The following is a 17,037-nucleotide window of genomic DNA, read 5'->3' as shown; positions in this document are numbered from 1 at the left end:
ATAGCACTCCTCTGTGCTCTCTCCTGTCTTATAGCACTCCCCTGTGCTCTCTCCTGTCTGATAGCACTCCCCTGTGCTCTCTCTTGTCTGATAGCACTTCTCTGTGCTCTCTCCTGTCTGATAGGACTCCTCTATACTCTCCCCTGTTTGATAGGAGTCCTCTGTGCTCTCTCCTGTCTGATATGACTCATCTGTGCTCTCTCCTGTCTGATAGCACTCCTCTGTGCTCTCCCCTGTCTGATAGGAATCCTCTGTGCTCTCTCCTGTCTGAAAGGACTCATCTGTGCTCTCTCCTGTCTGATAGCACTCCTCTGTGCTCTCCCCTGTCTGATAGGAATCCTCTGTGCTCTCTCCTGTCTGATAGGACTCCTCTGTGCTCTCTCCGGTCTGATAGTACTCCTCTGTGCTCTCTCTTGTCTGATAGTACTCCTCTGTGCTCTCTCTTGTCTGATAGTACTCCCCTGTGCTCTTTCCTGTCTGATAGGACTCCTCTGTGCTCTCTCCTGTCTGATAGCACTCCTCTGTGCTCTCTCCTGTCTGATAGTACTCCTCTGTGCTCTCTCCTTTCTGATGGGATTCCTCTGTGCGCTCTCCTGTCTGACAGCACTCCTCTGTGCTCTCTCCTGTCTGATAGCATTCCTCTGTGCTCTCTTCTGTCTGATAGTACTCCTCTGTGCTCTCTCCTGTCTTATAGGACTCCTCTGTGCTTTCTCCTGTCTGATAGCACTCCTCTGTGCTCTGTCCTGTCTGATAGCACTCCCCTGTGTTCTCTCCTGTCTGATAGCACTCCTCTGTGCTCTCTCCTGTCTGATAGGACTCCTCTGTGTTCTCTCCTGTCTGATAGTATTCCTCTGTGCTCTCTTCTGTCTGATAGGACTCCTCTGTGCTCTCTCCTGTCTGATAGTACTCCTCTGTGCTGTCTTCTGTCTGATAGCACTCCAGTGTGCTCTCTCCTCTCTGATATTACTCCTCTGTGCTCTCTCCTGTCTGATAGTACTCATCTGTGCTGTCTTCTGTCTGATAGCACTGCAGTGTGCTCCCTCCTCTCTGATATTACTCCTCTGTGCTCTCTCCTCTCTGATATTACTCCTCTCTGCTCTCTCCTGTCTGAAAATACTCCTCTGTGCTGTCTTCTGTCTGATAGGATAGCACTCCTCTGTGCTCTCTCCTGTCTGATAGTACTCCTCTGTGCTGCCTTCTGTCTGATTGCACTCCAGTGTGCTCTCTCCTCTCTGATATTACTCCTCTGTGCTCTCTCCGGTCTGATAGTACTCCTCTGTGCTGTCTTCTGTCTGATAGCACTCCTCTGTGCTCTCTCCTGTCTGATAGTACTCCTCTGTGCTGTCTTCTGTCTGATAGCACTACAGTGTGCTCTCTCCTCTCTGAAATTACTCCTCTGTGCTCTCGCCTCTCTGATATTACTCCTGTATGATAGTACTCCTCTGTGCTGTCTTCTGTCTGATAGAACTCCTTTGTGCTCTCTCCTGTCTGATAGGACTCCTCTGTGCTCTCTCCTGTCTGATAGTACTCCTCTGTGCTGTCTTCTGTCTGATAGCACTCCAGTGTGCTCTCTCCTCTCTGATATTACTCCTCTGTGCTCTCTCCTGTCTGATAGTACTCATCTGTGCTGTCTTCTGTCTGATAGCACTGCAGTGTGCTCTCTCCTCTCTGATATTACTCCTCTGTGCTCTCTCCTCTCTGATATTACTTCTCTGTGCTCTCTCCTGTCTGATAGTACTCATCTGTGCTGTCTTCTGTCTGATAGCACTGCAGTGTGCTCTCTCCTCTCTGATATTACTCCTCTGTGCTCTCTCCTCTCTGATATTACTCCTCTCTGCTCTCTCCTGTCTGAAAATACTCCTCTGTGCTGTCTTCTGTCTGATATGATAGCACTCCTCTGTGCTCTCTCCTGTCTGATAGTACTCATCTGTGCTGTCTTCTGTCTGATAGCACTGCAGTGTGCTCCCTCCTCTCTGATATTACTCCTCTGTGCTCTCTCCTCTCTGATATTACTCCTCTCTGCTCTCTCCTGTCTGAAAATACTCCTCTGTGCTGTCTTCTGTCTGATAGGATAGCACTCCTCTGTGCTCTCTCCTGTCTGATAGTACTCCTCTGTGCTGCCTTCTGTCTGATTGCACTCCAGTGTGCTCTCTCCTCTCTGATATTACTCCTCTGTGCTCTCTCCGGTCTGATAGTACTCCTCTGTGCTGTCTTCTGTCTGATAGCACTCCTCTGTGCTCTCTCCTGTCTGATAGTACTCCTCTGTGCTGTCTTCTGTCTGATAGCACTCCAGTGTGCTCTCTCCTCTCTGAAATTACTCCTCTGTGCTCTCTCCTCTCTGATATTACTCCTGTATGATAGTACTCCTCTGTGCTGTCTTCTGTCTGATAGCACTCCTTTGTGCTCTCTCCTGTCTGATAGGACTCCTCTGTGCTCTCTCCTGTCTGATAGTACTCCTCTGTGCTGTCTTCTGTCTGATAGCACTCCAGTGTGCTCTCTCCTCTCTGATATTACTCCTCTGTGCTCTCTCCTGTCTGATAGTACTCATCTGTGCTGTCTTCTGTCTGATAGCACTGCAGTGTGCTCTCTCCTCTCTGATATTACTCCTCTGTGCTCTCTCCTCTCTGATATTACTCCTCTCTGCTCTCTCCTGTCTGAAAATACTCCTCTGTGCTGTCTTCTGTCTGATATGATAGCACTCCTCTGTGCTCTCTCCTGTCTGATAGTACTTTTCTGTGCTGCCTTCTGTCTGATTGCACTCCAGTGTGCTCTCTCCTCTCTGATATTACTCATCTGTGCTCTCTCCTTTCTGATAGAACTCCTCTGTGCTCTCTCCTGTCTTATAGCACTCCTCTGTGCTCTCTCCTGTCTTATAGCACTCCCCTGTGCTCTCTCCAGTCTGATAGCACTCCCCTGTGCTCTCTCCTGTCTGATAGCACTTCTCTGTGCTCTCTCCTGTCTGATAGGACTCCTCTATACTCTCCCCTGTTTGATAGGAGTCCTCTGTGCTCTCTCCTGTCTGATAGGACTCATCTGTGCTCTCTCCTGTCTGATAGCACTCCTCTGTGCTCTCCCCTGTCTGATAGGAATCCTCTGTGCTCTCTCCTGTCTGATAGGACCCCTCTGTGCTCTCTCCGGTCTGATAGTACTCCTCTGTGCTCTCTCTTGTCTGATAGTACTCCTCTGTGCTCTCTCTTGTCTGATAGTACTCCCCTGTGCTCTCTCCTGTCTGATAGGACTCCTCTGTGCTCTCTCCTGTCTGATAGCACTCCTCTGTGCTCTCTCCTGTCTGATAGTACTCCTCTGTGCTCTCTCCTTTCTGATGGGATTCCTCTGTGCGCTCTCCCGTCTGACAGCACTCCTCTGTGCTCTCTCCTGTCTGATAGCATTCCTCTGTGCTCTCTTCTGTCTGATAGTACTCCTCTGTGCTCTCTCCTGTCTTATAGGACTCCTCTGTGCTTTCTCCTGTCTGATAGCACTCCTCTGTGCTCTCTCCTGTCTGATAGCACTCCCCTGTGTTCTCTCCTGTCTGATAGCACTCCTCTGTGCTCTCTCCTGTCTGATAGGACTCCTCTGTGTTCTCTCCTGTCTGATAGTATTCCTCTGTGCTCTCTTCTGTCTGATAGGACTCCTCTGTGCTCTCTCCTGTCTGATAGTACTCCTCTGTGCTGTCTTCTGTCTGATAGCACTCCAGTGTGCTCTCTCCTCTCTGATATTACTCCTCTGTGCTCTCTCCTGTCTGATAGTACTCATCTGTGCTGTCTTCTGTCTGATAGCACTGCAGTGTGCTCTCTCCTCTCTGATATTACTCCTCTGTGCTCTCTCCTCTCTGATATTACTCCGCTCTGCTCTCTCCTGTCTGAAAATACTCCTCTGTGCTGTCTTCTGTCTGATAGGATAGCACTCCTCTGTGCTCTCTCCTCTCTGATATTACTCCTCTGTGCTCTCTCCTGTCTGAAAATACTCCTCTGTGCTGTCTTCTGTCTGATAGCACTCCTCTGTGCTCTTTCCTGTCTGATAGTACTCCTCTGTGCTGTCTTCTATCTGATAGCACTCCAGTGTGCTCTCTCCTCTCTGATATTACTCCTCTGTGCTCTCTCCTCTCTGATATTACTCCTCTGTGCTCTCTCCTGTATGATAGTACTCCTCTGTGCTGTCTTCTGTCTGATAGCACTCCTTTGTGCTCTCTCATGTCTGATAGGACTCCTCTGTGCTCTCTCCTGTCTCATAGCACTCCTCTGTGCTCTCTCCTGTCTGATAGTACTCCTCTGTGCTGTCTTCTGTCTAATAGCACTCCAGTGTGCTCTCTCCTCTCTGATATTACTCCTCTGTGCTCTCTCCTGTCTGATAGTACTCATCTGTGCTGTCTTCTGTCTGATAGCACTGCAGTGTGCTCTCTCCTCTCTGATATTACTCCTCTGTGCTCTCTCCTCTCTGACATTACTCCTCTCTGCTCTCTCCTGTCTGAAAATACTCCTCTGTGCTGTCTTCTGTCTGATAGGATAGCACTCCTCTGTGCTCTCTCCTGTCTGATAGTACTCCTCTGTGCTGCCTTCTGTCTGATTGCACTCCAGTGTGCTCTCTCCTCTCTGATATTACTCCTCTGTGCTCTCTCCGGTCTGATAGTACTCCTCTGTGCTGTCTTCTGTCTGATAGCACTCCTTTGTGCTCTCTCCTGTCTGATAGGACTCCTCTGTGCTCTCTCCTGTCTCATAGCACTCCTCTGTGCTCTCTCCTGTCTGATAGTACTCCTCTGTGCTGTCTTCTGTCTGATAGCACTCCAGTGTGCTCTCTCCTCTCTGATATTACTCCTCTGTGCTCTCTCCTGTCTGATAGTACTCATCTGTGCTGTCTTCTGTCTGATAGCACTGCAGTGTGCTCTCTCCTCTCTGATATTACTCCTCTGTGCTCTCTCCTCTCTGATATTACTCCTCTCTGCTCTCTCCTGTCTGAAAATACTCCTCTGTGCTGTCTTATGTCTGATAGGATAGCACTCCTCTGTGCTCTCTCCTGTCTGATAGTACTCCTCTGTGCTGCCTTCTGTCTGATTGCACTCCAGTGTGCTCTCTCCTCTCTGAAATTACTCCTCTGTGCTCTCTCCTCTCTGATATTACTCCTGTATGATAGTACTCCTCTGTGCTGTCTTCTGTCTGATAGCACTCCTTTGTGCTCTCTCCTGTCTGATAGGACTCCTCTGTGCTCTCTCCTGTCTCATAGCACTCCTCTGTGCTCTCTCCTGTCTGATAGTACTCCTCTGTGCTGTCTTCTGTCTGATAGCACTCCAGTGTGCTCTCTCCTCTCTGATATTACTCCTCTGTGCTCTCTCCTGTCTGATAGTACTCATCTGTGCTGTCTTCTGTCTGATAGCACTGCAGTGTGCTCTCTCCTCTCTGATATTACTCCTCTGTGCTCTCTCCTCTCTGATATTACTCCTCTCTGCTCTCTCCTGTCTGAAAATACTCCTCTGTGCTGTCTTCTGTCTGATATGATAGCACTCCTCTGTGCTCTCTCCTGTCTGATAGTACTTTTCTGTGCTGCCTTCTGTCTGATTGCACTCCAGTGTGCTCTCTCCTCTCTGATATTACTCATCTGTGCTCTCTCCTTTCTGATAGAACTCCTCTGTGCTCTCTCCTGTCTTATAGCACTCCTCTGTGCTCTCTCCTGTCTTATAGCACTCCCCTGTGCTCTCTCCAGTCTGATAGCACTCCCCTGTGCTCTCTCCTGTCTGATAGCACTTCTCTGTGCTCTCTCCTGTCTGATAGGACTCCTCTATACTCTCCCCTGTTTGATAGGAGTCCTCTGTGCTCTCTCCTGTCTGATAGGACTCATCTGTGCTCTCTCCTGTCTGATAGCACTCCTCTGTGCTCTCCCCTGTCTGATAGGAATCCTCTGTGCTCTCTCCTGTCTGATAGGACTCCTCTGTGCTCTCTCCGGTCTGATAGTACTCCTCTGTGCTCTCTCTTGTCTGATAGTACTCCTCTGTGCTCTCTCTTGTCTGATAGTACTCCCCTGTGCTCTCTCCTGTCTGATAGGACTCCTCTGTGCTCTCTCCTGTCTGATAGCACTCCTCTGTGCTCTCTCCTGTCTGATAGTACTCCTCTGTGCTCTCTCCTTTCTGATGGGATTCCTCTGTGCGCTCTCCCGTCTGACAGCACTCCTCTGTGCTCTCTCCTGTCTGATAGCATTCCTCTGTGCTCTCTTCTGTCTGATAGTACTCCTCTGTGCTCTCTCCTGTCTTATAGGACTCCTCTGTGCTTTCTCCTGTCTGATAGCACTCCTCTGTGCTCTCTCCTGTCTGATAGCACTCCCCTGTGTTCTCTCCTGTCTGATAGCACTCCTCTGTGCTCTCTCCTGTCTGATAGGACTCCTCTGTGTTCTCTCCTGTCTGATAGTATTCCTCTGTGCTCTCTTCTGTCTGATAGGACTCCTCTGTGCTCTCTCCTGTCTGATAGTACTCCTCTGTGCTGTCTTCTGTCTGATAGCACTCCAGTGTGCTCTCTCCTCTCTGATATTACTCCTCTGTGCTCTCTCCTGTCTGATAGTACTCATCTGTGCTCTCTCCTGTCTGAAAATACTCTTCTGTGCTGTCTTCTGTCTGATAGGATAGCACTCCTCTGTGCTCTCTCCTGTCTGATAGTACTCCTCTGTGCTGCCTTCTGTCTGATTGCACTCCAGTGTGCTCTCTCCTCTCTGATATTACTCCTCTGTGCTCTCTCCGGTCTGATAGTACTCCTCTGTGCTGTCTTCTGTCTGATAGCACTCCTTTGTGCTCTCTCCTGTCTGATAGGACTCCTCTGTGCTCTCTCCTGTCTCATAGCACTCCTCTGTGCTCTCTCCTGTCTGATAGTACTCCTCTGTGCTGTCTTCTGTCTGATAGCACTCCAGTGTGCTCTCTCCTCTCTGATATTACTCCTCTGTGCTCTCTCCTGTCTGATAGTACTCATCTGTGCTCTCTCCTGTCTGAAAATACTCCTCTGTGCTGTCTTCTGTCTGATAGGATAGCACTCCTCTGTGCTCTCTCCTGTCTGATAGTACTCCTCTGTGCTGCCTTCTGTCTGATTGCACTCCAGTGTGCTCTCTCCTCTCTGATATTACTCCTCTGTGCTCTCTCCGGTCTGATAGTACTCCTCTGTGCTGTCTTCTGTCTGATAGCACTCCTTTGTGCTCTCTCCTGTCTGATAGGACTCCTCTGTGCTCTCTCCTGTCTCATAGCACTCCTCTGTGCTCTCTCCTGTCTGAAAATACTCCTCTGTGCTGTCTTCTGTCTGATAGGATAGCACTCCTCTGTGCTCTCTCCTGTCTGATAGTACTCCTCTGTGCTGCCTTCTGTCTGATTGCACTCCAGTGTGCTCTCTCCTCTCTGATATTACTCCTCTGTGCTCTCTCCGGTCTGATAGTACTCCTCTGTGCTGTCTTCTGTCTGATAGCACTCCTCTGTGCTCTCTCCTGTCTGATAGTACTCCTCTGTGCTCTCTCCTTTCTGATGGGATTCCTCTGTGCGCTCTCCCGTCTGACAGCACTCCTCTGTGCTCTCTCCTGTCTGATAGCATTCCTCTGTGCTCTCTTCTGTCTGATAGTACTCCTCTGTGCTCTCTCCTGTCTTATAGGACTCCTCTGTGCTTTCTCCTGTCTGATAGCACTCCTCTGTGCTCTCTCCTGTCTGATAGCACTCCCCTGTGTTCTCTCCTGTCTGATAGCACTCCTCTGTGCTCTCTCCTGTCTGATAGGACTCCTCTGTGTTCTCTCCTGTCTGATAGTATTCCTCTGTGCTCTCTTCTGTCTGATAGGACTCCTCTGTGCTCTCTCCTGTCTGATAGTACTCCTCTGTGCTGTCTTCTGTCTGATAGCACTCCAGTGTGCTCTCTCCTCTCTGATATTACTCCTCTGTGCTCTCTCCTCTCTGATATTACTCCTCTCTGCTCTCTCCTGTCTGAAAATACTCCTCTGTGCTGTATTCTGTCTGATAGGATAGCACTCCTCTGTGCTCTCTCCTCTCTGATATTACTCCTCTGTGCTCTCTCCTGTCTGAAAATACTCCTCTGTGCTGTCTTCTGTCTGATAGCACTCCTCTGTGCTCTTTCCTGTCTGATAGTACTCCTCTGTGCTGTCTTCTATCTGATAGCACTCCAGTGTGCTCTCTCCTCTCTGATATTACTCCTCTGTGCTCTCTCCTCTCTGATATTACTCCTCTGTGCTCTCTCCTGTATGATAGTACTCCTCTGTGCTGTCTTCTGTCTGATAGCACTCCTTTGTGCTCTCTCATGTCTGATAGGACTCCTCTGTGCTCTCTCCTGTCTCATAGCACTCCTCTGTGCTCTCTCCTGTCTGATAGTACTCCTCTGTGCTGTCTTCTGTCTGATAGCACTCCAGTGTGCTCTCTCCTCTCTGATATTACTCCTCTGTGCTCTCTCCTGTCTGATAGTACTCATCTGTGCTGTCTTCTGTCTGATAGCACTGCAGTGTGCTCTCTCCTCTCTGATATTACTCCTCTGTGCTCTCTCCTCTCTGATATTACTCCTCTCTGCTCTCTCCTGTCTGAAAATACTCCTCTGTGCTGTCTTCTGTCTGATATGATATTACTCCTCTGTGCTCTCTCCTGTCTGATAGTACTCATCTGTGCTGTCTTCTGTCTGATAGCACTGCAGTGTGCTCTCTCCTCTCTGATATTACTCCTCTGTGCTCTCTCCTCTCTGATATTACTCCTCTCTGCTCTCTCCTGTCTGAAAATACTCCTCTGTGCTGTCTTATGTCTGATAGGATAGCACTCCTCTGTGCTCTCTCCTGTCTGATAGTACTCCTCTGTGCTGCATTCTGTCTGATTGCACTCCAGTGTGCTCTCTCCGCTCTGATATTACTCATCTGTGCTCTCTCCGGTCTGATAGTACTCCTCTGTGCTGTCTTCTGTCTGATAGCACTCCTCTGTGCTCTCTCCTGTCTGATAGTACTCCTCTGTGCTGTCTTCTGTCTGATAGCACTCCAGTGTGCTCTCTCCTCTCTGATATTACTCCTCTGTGCTCTCTCCTCTCTGATATTACTCCTCTGTGCTCTCTCCTGTCTGATATTACTCCTCTGTGCTCTCTCCTCTCTGATATTACTCCTCTGTGCTCTCTCCTGTCTGATAGTATTCCTCTGTGCTCTCTTCTGTCTGATAGCACTCCTCTGTGCTCTCTCCTGTCTGATAGTACTCCTCTGTGCTGTCTTCTGTCTGATAGCACTCCTGTGTGCTCTCTCCTGTCTGATAGTTCTCCTCTGTGCCATCTTCTGTCTGATAGCACTCCAGTGTGCTCTCTCCTCTCTGATATTACTCCTCTGTGCTCTCTCCTCTCTGATATTACTCCTCTGTGCTCTCTCCTGTCTGATATTACTCCTCTGTGCTCTCTCCTGTCTGATAGTATTCCTCTGTGCTCTCTCCTCTCTGATATTACTCCTCTGTGCTCTCTCCTCTCTGATATTACTCCTCTGTGCTCTCTCCTCTCTGATATTACTCCTCTGTGCTCTCTCCTGTCTGAAAATACTCCTCTGTGCTGTCTTCTGTCTGATAGCACTCCTCTGTGCTCTCCCCTGTCTGATAGTACTCCTCTGTGCTGCCTTCTGTCTGATTGCACTCCAGTGTGCTCTCTCCTCTCTGATATTACTCATCTGTGCTCTCTCCTGTCTGATAGTACTCCTCTGTGCTGTCTTCTGTCTGATAGCACTCCTCTGTGCTCTCTCCTGTCTGATATTACTCCTCTGTGCTCTCTCCTCTCTGATATTACTACTCTGTGCTCTCTCCTGTCTGATAGTATTCCTCTGTGCTCTCTTCTGTCTGATAGCACTCCTCTGTGCTCTCTCCTGTCTGATAGTACTCCTCTGTGCTGTCTTCTGTCTGATAGCACTCCTGTGTGCTCTCTCCTGTCTGATAGTTCTCCTCTGTGCCATCTTCTGTCTGATAGCACTCCAGTGTGCTCTCTCCTCTCTGATATTACTCCTCTGTGCTCTCTCCTCTCTGATATTACTCCTCTGTGCTCTCTCCTGTATGATAGTATTCATCTGTGCTCTCTTCTGTCTGATAGCACTCCTCTGTGCTCTCTCCTGTCTGATAGTACTCATCTGTGCTGTCTTCTGTCTGATAGCACTCCAGTGTGCTCTCTCCTCTCTGATATTACTCCTCTGTGCTCTCTCCTCTCTGATATTACTCCTCTGTGCTCTCTCCTTTCTGATATTACTCCTCTGTGCTCTCTCCTGTCTGATAGTATTCCTCTGTGCTCTCTCCTCTGATATTACTCCTCTGTGCTCTCTCCTCTCTGATATTACTCCTCTGTGCTCTCTCCTCTCTGATATTACTCCTCTGTGCTCTCTCCTGTCTGAAAATACTCCTCTGTGCTGTCTTCTGTCTGATAGCACTCCTCTGTGCTCTCCCCTGTCTGATAGTACTCCTCTGTGCTGCCTTCTGTCTGATTGCACTCCAGTGTGCTCTCTCCTCTCTGATTGCACTCCTCTGTGCTCTCTCCTGTCTGATAGTACTCCTCTGTGCTGTCTTCTGTCTGATAGCACTCCTCTGTGCTCTCTCCTGTCTGATAGTACTCCTCTGTGCTCTCTCCTGTCTGATAGCACTCCTTTGTGCTCTCTCCTGTCTGATAGGACTCCTCTGTGCTCTCTCCTGTCTCATAGCACTCCTCTGTGCTCTCTCCTGTCTGATAGTACTCCTCTGTGCTGTCTTCTGTCTGATAGCACTCCTGTGTGCTCTCTCCTGTCTGATAGTTCTCCTCTGTGCCGTCTTCTGTCTGATAGCACTCCAGTGTGCTCTCTCCTCTCTGATATTACTCCTCTGTGCTCTCTCCTCTCTGATATTACTCCTCTGTGCTCTCTCCTGTCTGATAGTATTCCTCTGTGCTCTCTTCTGTCTGATAGCACTCCTCTGTGCTCTCTCCTGTCTGATAGTACTCATCTGTGCTGTCTTCTGTCTGATAGCACCCCAGTGTGCTCTCTCCTCTCTGACATTACTCCTCTGTGCTCTCTCCTCTCTGATATTACTCCTCTGTGCTCTCTCCTGTCTGATAGTATTCCTCTGTGCTCTCTTCTGTCTGATAGCACTCCTCTGTGCTGTCTTCTATCTGATAGCACCCCAGTGTGCTCTCTCCTCTCTGATATTACTCCTCTGTGCTCTCTCCTGTCCTATCAGACATGAGAGAGCACAGAGGAGTTCTAGCCCACCCTCACTTACTGGACTTTGCCCATGCCTGTGCTTCAGCTTGGACAAAGCCATGACTTTATAAGCCATGATTTCTATAAAAAGAAAATAACATTTTCTTATGAAGTATATTGGAAAGGTTAATGTTTTACCAAGATGTACAACATAGAAAAAGTTTTTGAATCAGACAGTGCCCATTTAAGCCTTATTTAAATCTTGGATGTGTCATTTATAAAAGTTGTTTTCTCCACATTTTTGGATATACCAGCCGATATCCAGGCATGACAGAACATGTGATATTAACCTTTATTATGTGTCGCCACTCATTATATGTGTAAAATTTGGTGAGAGGTTCCCTTTAAAGACCTTTTTGAAAAATACTATATGGAGTTGAACCGTTGCATTGGGTGAAATATACATTTTGGGGGAGATTTTATCAAAACCCTTGTAGAGGAAAAGTTGACCAGTTGCCCACAGCAACCAATCAGATTGCCCCTTTCAGAATTCCTAAATAGATTATATAAAATTAGTTTTTTTTTAAACTTTTTCAGGAAATGTTTTACCTTAAAGGGGTATTCCAGGAAGCTGGCTCCAGAAAGTTAAATAGATTTGTAAATTACTTTTCTTTAAAAAAAATCTTCATCCTTCAAATAATTATCAGTTGCTGAAGCTGAGTTGTTCTTTTCTGTCTGACAACAGTGCTCTCTGCTGACATCTCTGCTTGTCTCGGGAACTGCACAGAGTAGAAGAGGTTTGCTATGGGGATTTGCTTCTACTCTGGACAGTTCCCGAGACACGTGTCATCAGAGAGCGCTTAGACAGAAAAGAACAACTCAACTTCAGCAGCTCATAAGTACTGAAAGGATTAAGATTTTTTAATAGAAGTAATTTACAAACCTGTTTAACTTTCTGGAGCCAGTTGAAATCTAAAAAAAAAAGTTTTTTCCTGGATAATCCAAGGACAAGGCCATACAGGGTTACGGATTACACCCGTGTACTTTTTGCGGAGGTTGAGGTAACATGTCGTAATATTTTCTTTTCTCTGCTGCTGATACATTTCTTGGAAAATGTGAATGTTTCCCCTTTTTTTGATGAAAGAAAACAGATGTTGGGTTATTTAACCTAAGACTCTCACCTTACCAGAAAATGCTGACATATATTCAACAGCAGAGGTAGTGGTGAAGAACATGTCCCTCGACACCCCTAAGGCCTGATACAACTGCTTCTCCTTAGTTTACCTTTTGTAGGACATTCTTGATCATACAGCAGAGTCAAGCTTAACCTTTAATCCAATAGTTAAAATTCACCACAAAATGATTCATCCAGTGCTCAAATTGACCATCACCCACTCAAAAAGTATAAACAAGAATGGATCGAGGACCTACATAAGTGCACTCAATCACAAATAAAATTTGCATGTAGGTTCATGAGGGGTCTATCATGAGTAACACTTCACGACATTACCCAACGCGTTTCAACCAGTTTTGACTGGCATCCTCAGGGGATATTTATAATTGTTACTCAGATACTGACACATCATAAGTCAGCATAACCATGTCTTAGTATGAGAGCTTCAAACTCATTTTAGTACTTCAAAGCCTCTCATTACCTGCTATGTTTACAGACAATAGAATAATGTATGGTCAAATAAAGAGGTGCATATAGGGTGCTTAATCCCCTTTCATCTCCCCTAGACAACTCCAGCAACAGTCTCCATTACGGCCATAGGAGATCCACACGTTACAGTTATGTTGCCGGTCCTAGAGTCTCCACGATCTGAGCGTTTACCCGCAGTGGGGGGGGGGGGAGCTGTGTCGTATTTACAGCTTCACAGTGCAGGTAGAGCGATGTGAAGCTGTAAACACTATACAACTCCCCACCACTGCGGGTAAACGCTCGGATCATGGATTTTTTTTCTGGCAGTTTTTGGATATCTGCCACTGCAGTTTTTGAGCCAAAGCCAGAAGTATATTCAAAAGGAATAGGACATATAAAGAAAGGACTTATACTTCTCCTCCCTTATGGATCCACTTCTGACTTTGGCTCAAAAACTGCACTGGCAGATATCTAAAAACTGCCAGAAAAAAAGTGGAAACTTAGCCTTAGGTATATCTGTAAGTGGCTACACACGTTATCTGTGGTTTTTCATAGGATTTGGTTTTCCTGTGGTTGGCGCCAAAACCTGTATTATCTTACCTTGGTGCAAAACAATGGAAGAAACCATTACATATGACGAAAGCGTTTCTTGCAGATTACTTTATACATACATGTTTATTACATTTCAGGGTCTAAAGAATTTGTCTTCCCTGGAGGAATCATACAGTGGGCTCGCTACCGCAAAAACGGAGTTGGTCTAAACGATACTGAGAAAATCTACAGTGAATCTGTCAATTCTGTAAGTACTAAACTGCGTTCAATCAACTTTATTTAGGGTGATTTAGGGGTTACGGATGATCCTGTGGGTCTGGAATAGTTTTGCAGTTGTTAAAGGGGTACTCCGGTGGAATTTTTTTATTTTTTATTTTAAATCGGTGCCAGAAAGTTAAACAGATTTGTAAATGACTTCTATTTAAAAATATTAATCCTTCCAGTACTTATCAGCTGCTGTATGCTCTGGAGGAAGTTGTTTAGTTCTTTTCTGTCTGATCACAGTGCTCTCTGCTGCCACCTCTGTCCATGTCAGGAATTGTCTGGGGCAGAAGAGGTTTGCTATGGGGATTTACTCCTGCTCTGGACAGTTCCTGACACGGAAAGAGGTGTCAGCAGAGAGCACTGTAGTCAGACTGGAAAGAACTACACAACTTCCTCTGGAGCATACAGCAGCTGATAAGTACTGGAAGTACTTAAATAGAAGTAATTTAAAGATCTGTATAACTTTCTGGACCCAGTTAATTTGAAAATAAACAAATAATTCCTCCGGAGTACCCCTTTAAGTGAATCTAGGGTTTGCTTTGTGGTTAACACCTAATTTTACCAGTAGGTTTAATGTGTTAAAGTTGTTTATGGTGGTTGTTTACACCCAAGCAGTGTATCTCAGTGTATATTTTTAGCATACACCCTATCTATATCTCTTACAATCAATTATTGGAGGGTTATTGAGAAATGCTTCTTATTTTCTTCCAGCACGCTGACACCCTTACTCTGGGTACCCTCCGAATTAAATCCAATGGTCTGCGACAGCCACATTTCCACTTCAACGCACATGAGATGGGATACGTCATCAGCGGATGCGGTCAAGTGAGTGTCCATCCAAAAATATTTTCTCTCCCGATAACCAGATACATGTTCATGGTCGGCTCTGCCAGATCAGATACAGAAGAGCTGTGTTTTCCAAACAGTGTGCCTCCAGCTGTTGCAAAACTACAACTCCCAGCATGCCTGGACAGCCTCTGGCTGTCCAGGCATGCTGGGAGTTGTAGTTTTGCAACAGCTTGAGGCACAAAGTTTGGAAAACACTGCATGAGAAACTGTAGTTAAATAGTTGATTTCAGAAAAATGTCCCCCATTATATTTAAAAAAGACTGCAATACCCTTTTAATAAAACTGTATATAGAGCAATACTCATATTTTTAATGGAATTGCACCTGTGGCCAATGATTGTGCTATAATAAAAAGGCATATGAACATCTACATGTACCATCTATAACTAGAGGTCGCAAAGCAGTAATATTTTTGTAATGTACAGGAATTCAATGATATCCGAACCTACAGCATTAACTATGTCTACAACACTTACAGGAAGGCACTACTATCTTTACCTACATCATTTATAGGAAGAAACTAGGAGACAGTGCAACCTGTGGTTATATATTTATAAAGAAATAGAGGAGGCAGTACTATCTGTACCTACATCATTTATAGGGATAAATTAAGAGACAGTACAACCTGTGGCTATATATTTATAAGGAAATAGAGGAGGCAGTACTATCTGCACCTACCTCATTTATAGGGAGAAACTAGGAGACAGTGCAACCTGTGCCTATATCATTTATAGGGAAATATAGGGGGCAGTACTATCTGTACCTACCTCATTTATAGGGAGAAACTAGGAGACAGTACAACCTGTGGCTATATATTTATAAGGAAATAGAGGGGGCAGTACTATCTGTACCTACATCATTTATAGGGAGAAATTAGGAGACAGTACAACCTGTGGCTATATATTTATAAGGAAATAGAGGAGGCAGTACTATCTGCACCTACCTAATTTATAGGGAGAAACTAGGAGACAGTATAACCTGTGGCTATATATTTAGAAGGAAATAGAGGGGGCAGTACTATCTGTACCTACATCATTTATAGGGAGAAATTAGGAGACAGTACAACCTGTGGCTATATATTTATAAGGAAATAGAGGAGGCAGAACTATCTGCACCTACCTCATTTATAGGGAGAAACTAGGAGACAGTACAACCTGTGGCTATATATTTATAAGGAAATAGAGGGGGCAGTACTATCTGTACCTACATCATTTATAGGCAGAAATTTGGAGACCGTGCAACCTGTGCCTATATCATTTATAGGGAAATATAGGGGGCAGTACTATCTGTACCTACCTCATTTATAGGGAGAAACTAGGAGACAGTACAACCTGTGGCTATATATTTATAAGGAAATAGAGGGGGCAGTACTATCTGTACCTACATCATTTATAGGGAGAAATTTGGAGCCCGTGCAACCTGTGGCTATGTATTTATCAGGAAATAGAGGAGGCAGTACTATCTGTACCTGCATCATTTATAGGGAGAAACTAGGAGACAGTGCAACCTGTGCCTATATAATTTATAGGGAAATATAGGGGGCAGCACTAACTGTACAGAGATCATTCGCTGTATCAGCATCATTTACAGAGAGGCAATACTTTCACTACTTACATAAATTATAGGAAGAGACAAGAAGGCAGTAGTATCTGTTCTTGTATAATTTAAAGAGAGACATGGAAAGGCAGTATTATCTGTGCCTACATCATTTACAGACAGGCATAGAGGCAATATTATGTGTACCTAAACACAGAGTTGTATTTTTTTCTCAGATCGGAATCATTGGTGACACACGTGTCCCAGACTTCACGGTCGGTATTGGCGATGTGTTTTTCTTTCCAATCGGAACTCAGCATTACATCAAAAGCACATGTGATGAGGATTTATTCATGATTCTGGCCTTCAGTACCGGAAACCAGGTGCGCTATTATAAGTAGTATTTTTTTCCACGTGTTTTTAGGATCACCTATGAATGACTTGCTAAAATTGTATTTTTCTTGTATTTCCGCAGCTGGAAACACTAGACATGGATGATTATTTCCACGCAACAGCCGACCACATCCTCGCACAGTTATTCTTAAAGAAACAGCAAGAATTTAAGAAGATTCCAAAGTTGGAGAACGATCAAGCCGTGAATCTGCCATAGGCCTTGTTCTTCATCATTTGGGACCTTATTAGTACCTGGCTGCCCAAGTACTGCTATATGTTTACAACAAGGACTAAGCCCCTCTAAATGTATAAACCACCGATATGATGTAGGACAAGATAAAAGGGGTACTCTGCCCCTAGACATCTTATCCTCTATCCAAAGGATAGAGGATAAGAATTCTGATAGCGGGGGGCCCGCTGCTGGGGAACCCGCCATCTCGGCTGCAGCACCCCAGACATCTGGTGCAAGGAGCGAACTTCACTCCGTATCAGATGACTGGCAATGTGGGGGTGGAGGCTTGGTCGCGCCCGGCTCGTGACATCATGGCAACGCCCCCTCCCATTGACTTGCATTGAGGAGGCATGGCCATGGCGTCACGAGTGGGGCAAGCCTCTAAACGAATGCCGGGTACAGCAGGGAGATCGCGGGGGTCCCCAGCGGTAGGACACCCGCGATCA

General features: G+C 46.1%; 1 protein-coding gene across 1 annotated transcript in view; it reads left to right on the top strand.

Moving 5' to 3' along the window:
• The window catches only part of DYNAP (dynactin associated protein), a 36,357-nt gene extending 19,705 nt beyond the window's left edge, over positions 1-16,652 (top strand). Inside the window, exons 6-9 of the mRNA XM_056552550.1 lie at positions 13,456-13,565; positions 14,294-14,407; positions 16,203-16,349; positions 16,442-16,652. Coding sequence (XP_056408525.1) covers positions 13,456-13,565; positions 14,294-14,407; positions 16,203-16,349; positions 16,442-16,576 — 506 coding nt within the window. The 3' untranslated portion in view covers positions 16,577-16,652. The remainder of the gene's footprint in view (positions 1-13,455; positions 13,566-14,293; positions 14,408-16,202; positions 16,350-16,441) is intronic.
• Positions 16,653-17,037: the final 385 nt, after the last annotated feature.

The sequence above is a fragment of the Hyla sarda genome, chromosome 1, assembly GCF_029499605.1.
Source record: "Hyla sarda isolate aHylSar1 chromosome 1, aHylSar1.hap1, whole genome shotgun sequence".
NCBI lineage: Eukaryota > Metazoa > Chordata > Amphibia > Anura > Hylidae > Hyla > Hyla sarda.
The sequence above is the reverse complement of the archived record's forward strand: the minus strand, read 5'-3'. Positions and strand labels throughout refer to the sequence as shown.